We start from the raw sequence: 7,467 nt of genomic DNA on the forward strand, positions 1-7,467 counted from the left end.
GTAGCGCATGCTTGTAATTCCGGCTACTTGGAAGGCTGAGGCGGAAGGATCGCCAGAGCCCAGCAGGATGAGGCTGCGGTGGCCAGGAGCGGCCACTGCACTCCAGTCTGGGTGACAGAGTGAGACTCCAACTCAAAAAAAAAAAAAAAGAAAGGTCATGATTAATAAAACAAAAACAACAGATGCTGACAAGGATGCTGAGAAAAGGGAAGACTTCTACACTGTTGGTGAAAGCACAAACTAGTTCAACCTCTTGGAAAAAGTTGTGGCAATATCTAAAAGAACTAGAAATTAACCTTCCATGTGACCTAGTAATCCCCATTCTGGGAATATACTCAGAGGAACTAAAATAATTTTACAAAAAAGATACCTGCACATGCATGTTTATTGCAGCACTATTCACAACAGCAAAGACATGGAACCAACCATGCTGCCCATTGAAAGTGGACTGGATAAAAAAAATTATGGTACATATACAAGATGGAATATTATGCAGCCAAAAAGGACAAAATTATGGACTTTGCATATACTTGATGGACTTAGAGTCTATCATACTCAGTGATATATCACAGAAACAAAGAACTGAGTGCCACAAGTTCTCATTCATAAGTGGACCCTGAACATCTAGCACATTACTACAAGAAAGGGATTGGCAGTAGTGGGACACTGCTGGAGGGAGGGGGAGAGAGAAGGGAGTACACATAACATCAATTAGGGTACCTGATCCTAAACCAGGTAAGCTGAGGTCCAATGGGAGGCCCAAATTTCACCCATACATAAACCACTTATGTAGCCAGTTTGGACTTGTACCCCACATCTTTAAAATAAATTTTAAAAAATCACCTATCAGCTACAATGTGCACAGGTGGGAGTGATGGGTACACTTAAAGCCCAGATCAAAAGTATTTGTATCCTCTAAAGCTATTGAAAGAAAAAATGAAAAAAAGAAGCCATTAAAAGCCCCACAAGAAGGTTAATTATTTCCTATGAAGTGTTCTGTTGTATTATATTTCTCAAATAAATCTCCTTAAAATGTAAATAAAAAATAAAATAAAATAAAATTACCAACTGCAAAAAGAGTAAAAAAAAAAAAATAGATCTGTAAAAGATTAAAAATGCACAAGTGATGAAAAACTACTATCTAGGATATAAAAAAAAGTTAAGAAATCAGTAAGAAACCATTAATTTTAAACATGGGTCAAAGATAAAAATAGGCAATTCACAAAAGTAATGTGGTCAGTAAATATACTTGTAATCAGAGTAATGCAGAGTGCCATCAGGAGGCGACACCATTTCACACCTATCTAAGTGGCATAATTTAAAGTTTGGCAATACTGTGTGTTGCTGATATGGAGAAATAAAAATTCATATAAACTGCTTGTTGGCAATACAATCACTTTGAAGAACAATCTGGGGACAGCTAACTACATTGGAAATACTATAAGAAAGACCTGCCATCTATAGCAAAATGAGACAATGTTGAAAAGTAAAAATATTTTCTGGAATGAAGAAATATATTCAAGTTGATTCATATTCAGATGTTTTCTGTTTAATACTTCAAATTGGTCCTTTCTCCACATATGTTTAAAAGTGTTATTATGTGAGTGTATCCTTTTGGATTGTGCTTTTGTCATGAGTCAATTGAGAAAAGTAGTAAATAATGTATAAGTTGCTATCAAAAAAAAGAAATTCCATAAAGATGGAAAACCTTTATACACATATAGAAGAGGACCCATTCAATACTACTCATAGTGGCATTTCTTTGAACACATTCACAACCAGCAAATTTTTAACTTTCCTAATACTGAGAGTGGTGAAAATAAAAAAAAAATCTGAAGCTGGTTGCCGCAAACTTCTATTGTTAAGCACAAGTGAAATGGTCTTTTCTAAATTGTCACCTTTTTCACAATACAGCTGAAAGTTGCAGACATATCCAGTATTTGCCTCAGACATCACTGTGACTAGTATTCCAACGTTTGTATTTTTATTTGGATCATAAACCCAAAAAAGACAGTCTTCTGTGATGAGGTTCATGGATTCATCCAAGGAAAGTTCTTGTTCAAGCTTGAACACAGTGTTGAACTTATTTAAAACATAATTTATTATGGGTTCAATTTTGCATAACTTGCTTGGATTTGGGCTGCATTTCTGCATTATTGGAAAAATGCAAAACCCGCAAAATTTGTAGGAATCTATCTCGTGTCATTATTTTTTAAAAGAAAGGTGTCGCAATCGATGGATGTGCTGACCAATAATCATGTATTGTGGTTTTCTTCACTTATCTCATTAAAATAGTTAATGCTAGAATTTTTTTCATCTTGGACACTGTAGTACTGCTCCACTTTTTTGATTTCTTTGGACATTTATATCTGTGGTACATCTTATCATAATACCTGTTACTTTCAGTTGTGAGCATTTCTATAAAATCATCTCCAATAAACAGTCCAACACCTTCGCTTATACTTTGAGGATCATTTGAAAATATCTTGACACCTGGATTACCAATAAACACTTTTAAGTTTCTTTTTGGATCACATTTTGTCCACTCAATGTCTGATTCATTCTCACCAGTACTAGATACACTGTCGCAGATTATCTATATTTCTTCATCTACATTGCATCGCTATCTGTCTCACTATCACTAATAAATTCACTGGATTCACCTTTGACCTCGGAAATTTCATTAGCATATATTTCTTCATTTTCCATAATTATGGTAAATAATTTTTAATGGTGAAGTATGAAAGCCCTGAAATATCAAAATACAAGTATACAACACTAATTGCAACAAAATAATGACCAACTTGCAATTTTTACCAACTATGTAAATCAACAACATTGTGCAGTCGATATCAGATAATTATCTCAATTAACTTTCTCTCTTCTTGCCTGACTATTTATTTTCAAGGAAAATATAATAATATAATGTCATACATATGACAACATTGCAACATTCAGAATTTGCAAGGACATAAATTCACATCAGTGGCAAACAGAAACAAAATTTGGAATGACATGAATTCCTATCAGTGGCAACCAGGAACAGAATTTGGAATGATGTAAATTCATGTCAGGGACAACCAGGAGCAGAATTTGAAATTATGTAAATTCATACCAGTGATTGCGAATGAGTTTAATACATATATATAAAGCTGAGCCAGGCGTGGTGGCTTTAGCCTGTAATCCCAGCACTTTGGGAAGCCGAGGTGAGAGGACTGTCTGAGCCCACGGGTTCAAGACCGCCCTGGGCAATTTGGCAAGACCTCATCTCTACAATAAGTCAAAAAATTAGCTGGGCATGGTAGTGCACGCCTATAGTTCTGGCTACTTGAAAGGCTGAGGTGGAAGGATTGCCTGAGCCCAGCAGGTGGACGCTGGGGTGGCCATGAGCGTGCTACTGTACTCCACCCTGGGTGATGGAGTAAGACTCCAACTCAAAAAAAATATAAAAAGCTGAAATATCCTATGTCTTTCAGCAGAAAAAAGGATAAATTTTGGTACAGTCACTCAACGGGATACTATATAGCAGTGAAAATGAATGGTATAAAGCTATACCTATCAACATAGACAAATTTCACTGATTAAAAAGAAATAAATTATACAAGAGATATTCACTGTATCATTTAGAGATTCATGGGAATGAAAACCACGAATCAGCATAGGAGTTACTTATGATGAGGGGGAAGAGTATGTTTTATTTTTTAAGCATGGGTATTTATTGTATTATTCTTTTATTTTTGTGTTTTCTTAAGTATTACACAATAAGTTTATAAATAAAAAAGCATCTGCTATACAAATAACCAGCAAATAGCCTCTGAATAAGAACTAAGTTTAAAGTTCTTTAAATGCAAGATAAAAATAAATAAATAAAATCAAGAAAAGGTAAAAACAGAACATAAAAATAAAAGCCAGTCGATTTTTGATAAGATACATGTTATATGAGGGGAGACCCCAAAAAACTCAGAATTATCTTTTGGAGGATGGGCCCCCTGTAGTACAGGCTTCCCCTGCTAGGTAAGTGGTTGAAGAACTCATCAGCGTCAGCGTACCAGCTAACATTGTGAGGCTGAGTTTGAGTTCAGTGAATTTTTTTTCTGTGGCCGTTCTCTCAACACATTTGCCCATATCATAACAAGTCATTTACGAATGCATCTGTCCATACTGTGCTGAGTATTTAGCAGCTTTTGACTAAAAATGGCAGGACCTCTATGCCCCACATTCCATATTCACTGGATCTCGCCCAAGCAACTTTTTTTTGTTTCCCCTATGAAAAAAGAACTCAAAGGGAAATGCTTGCCAACATGGAAGAGGTGAAACCAAAAATGGCAGAAGCACTAAAAGGCATCAAAACTGACGAGATCAAAAACTATTTTGAGCAGTGGAAAAAGCATCTTGATACATGTAATGCCTCAAATGGAGAGTGCTTTGAGGGTGACTTAAGTTTAAACATGTAAGAATACACAATTTTTAAATAAATAAATTCTGGTTTTGTTTTTGGGCCCCCTCATAAATGGAGAGTTTGCCTGAAACTGTCAATAAGACACCGTGCAGAAATTCTATTCTTCTAGTGTTCTCGGCATCAGTCAAGCAGTCCTGACTTTTTATTGAAAAAAATATCTGCCTGAAGGTATTTTGAGTTACCTAAACAACTCAATTAAAAAAAAAAAAAAAGAAATTCTATTCTTTTACCTGTCTCTTATAGGTCTCAAGTTGACTTCGCGCTGCATTAGCCTTTCTTAACTCTTCCTCTAGACTGACAGTGTTCTGCATATACATAGTATTCTTCTCTTCTAAGAGTTTAACCTGCCGCCTCAAATCACCAAGGTCTTCTAGCTTCTTTTTGTAAGATTCCACTTGACCTTCTAGTTTAGATACTTTATCAGAAGAATGTCTAGAATGAGATGGAAAATAAAAATCAGAAACATCCCATAGCTGCAAAACTGTTTCAGACAATGCTAAACCAAGAGGAATTGCCAGGAAATATGTGTTCTAATAAAATTGTAAGATCAAAAGTGATCCTAGGTTAATTTTTAAACCAAGTTAAAAAATAAGACCAAAATTACAATAAAATGTATAATAGAGAATGCTATATAATGTAAAGAAAGCAAACAGGTGGGACAGCCAAAAGAGTCAAATGTAGCACAAAAGTACAACAAATTATGCAGTATACAAATGATTTGGCAATTATTAGTGACCATAGGAACAGTAGTTTCAGTGGAGCAGTGGAGGTGAGCAGGGGGTCAACGAGAGAAGGTACATTTTACTTTTTTTTTTTTTTTTTTTGAGTTGGAGCCTCACTCTGTCACCCAGGCTGGAGTGCAGTGGCATGCTCATGGCCACTGCAGCCTCCATCTGCTGGGCTCAGGCTGTCTTCCGCCTCACCCTCCTAAGTAGCTGGAACTATAGGCCCATGCCATACATGCTGGTTAATTTTTTGATTTAATATAGAGATGAGGTCTCTTTAAGTTTCCCAGACTGGTCTCAAACCCCTGGCCTCAGGCAATCCTCTCACCTCCACCTCCCAAAGTACTGGGATTACAGGTGTGAGCCACCATGCCTGGCTACATTTTACCTTATATAATCTAAATTTGGTTGTGGAGGGAAAAAGAGAGTGATAAGTCTTCTCATTTTTTAAGATTAAAAAAGCACATGTGTGTGTGTGTAAAGGAGGGTAATTCAAAGGGTAGAGAGAAATGACTGATATAACACAGTCCTATGTAGGCAAGAAGAACTGAGACCCAGAACACTAAGTCAGCCTTGGACAGGAGGAAGAATAACAGGTCTAAGCTCTAGAAGCAAAATAAGAAAAGATGGGTGGGAATACAGGGAGTTGAGTGTTGCAGGAGACAAAGGACATGGAGCAGTTCATGGCTGCTTTCTTCCATGCCAGGCAACTAAGGCATGGGAGGTGTGGTGGAGAAGGTGGCAGGTGAAGAAGACTCCTGAACACATGTGACAGCTGTGAGAGAAACAGGAACAGTGCTACTTACTGATTGGGGGGAGGGGACAATGGGAGGAACCCAGTGAAATAGATCGCTGATTTGTAGTAGAATGAAGCTGTATTACTATGTGATTTTCCCAATTCGTTCTCAGCATTCAAAAAGTAAAAGTGGATATAATGCAGATGGCTGAAATGATCCAACAAATGATAGGAGATTATATAAGTAAAGGGGTGGAAAGATGAGGTGTCAGGGAGTGAGGTGCCTAGTAAGAGAATTGAAGGGACGAGAAAAAGGCCCAGCAAGAAAATGAGGGCTGTAGGGTATGCCAATACCTGAGAAAGAGGAATAATACCCAGTGACTGGGGCTCTACATTAAAGGAGGAAGAGGAAAAAGAAAAGCTCCAGAGCCATAAAAGTGAGAAGTGCTGATCAGAATTTCTATTTAACAAATACTTGTATAGCACTCAAGCACCAGACACCGTTCCAAGTACCTACAGACATGAATTCACTCAACTCCTTATATAAACCCAAGGCAGGCATGTGTATTCTTTCCATTTTACAGATGAGAAAATGGTGACAAAAAGGTTAAATAAGTGGTAGCCGTGGCTCAGCCTGTAATCCCGCGCCTTTGGGAGGCTGAGGTGAGTGGATTGCCTGAGCCCGTGGGTTCGAGACCCACCTGGGCAGCAAGACCTCATTTCTACAATAAATAAAAAAATCAGTCGGGCGTGGTAGCGCATGCCTGTAATTCTGGCTACTCGGAAGGCTGAGGCGGAAGGATCGCCGGAGCCCAGCAGGTCGAGGCTGCGGTGGGCGGGAGTGGCCACTGCACTTCAGTCTGGGCAACAGAGTGAGACTCCAACTCAAAAAAACCCCAAAAAAACCAAGAACTCCCTGGATGTGCAGAGATCCTAGTTTGTAACATAAGACACAGAACTGTTCAGGGTGGTAATTGTGAAACTAAGGCTGTTTACCTAAGCACATCTATCTCATCTTTTAGAGACTGAGCTTCATCTGCCAAAGTGGTTAGTTCGTCATTCTGCTGTCGAAGTTCAGATATTTCCTTTTCTAATTCTTCACAGCGTATTCGATAATCATCTTTGGCTGCTTCTAATCTGTAACCAAAACAAAACAAACAAAGTAAGCACTACTGACAGTCTCATAATTCTCCTTAGAATAACATGATTAAAAACATAAAACATGATAATAAGCTCTTCTTTAATGTCTCCCACTTTTCTGGCCACAAGTTGTATTCCTAAGTCTTAACTGTCATAAAAATGGACTCCCTGGCTCCAAGGCTTGGGAACAGTGACAATTGACTACTATTACACTATCAGAAAGCTACACATCAAGTAAGGCTTTTCCAAAATTCTGCAGATGTAATTTATTAAAGGTTTGATTTTTTAAATTATGAAATTAACACACATTTCTTTTTTTTTTTTTTTGAGTTGGAGTCTCACTCTGTCACCCAGACTGGAGTGCAGTGGCCGCTCCCGGCCACTGCAGCCTCGGCCTGCTGGGCTCG

At 37.9% G+C, this 7,467-nt stretch overlaps 1 protein-coding gene across 1 annotated transcript in view; it reads right to left on the minus strand.

Moving 5' to 3' along the window:
• The window catches only part of HOOK3 (hook microtubule tethering protein 3), a 111,939-nt gene that overhangs the window by 41,658 nt on the left and 62,814 nt on the right, over positions 1–7,467 (minus strand). The window contains exons 9-10 of the mRNA XM_021713288.1: positions 6,917–7,057; positions 4,690–4,891 (exon numbers count right to left, since the gene is read on the minus strand). Of these exons, the coding sequence (XP_021568963.1) occupies positions 4,690–4,891; positions 6,917–7,057 (343 nt within the window). The remainder of the gene's footprint in view (positions 1–4,689; positions 4,892–6,916; positions 7,058–7,467) is intronic.

This window comes from Carlito syrichta, unplaced genomic scaffold, assembly GCF_000164805.1.
Source record: "Carlito syrichta isolate Samal-C Ts95f unplaced genomic scaffold, Tarsius_syrichta-2.0.1 Scaffold304409, whole genome shotgun sequence".
Classification (NCBI taxonomy): domain Eukaryota; kingdom Metazoa; phylum Chordata; class Mammalia; order Primates; family Tarsiidae; genus Carlito; species Carlito syrichta.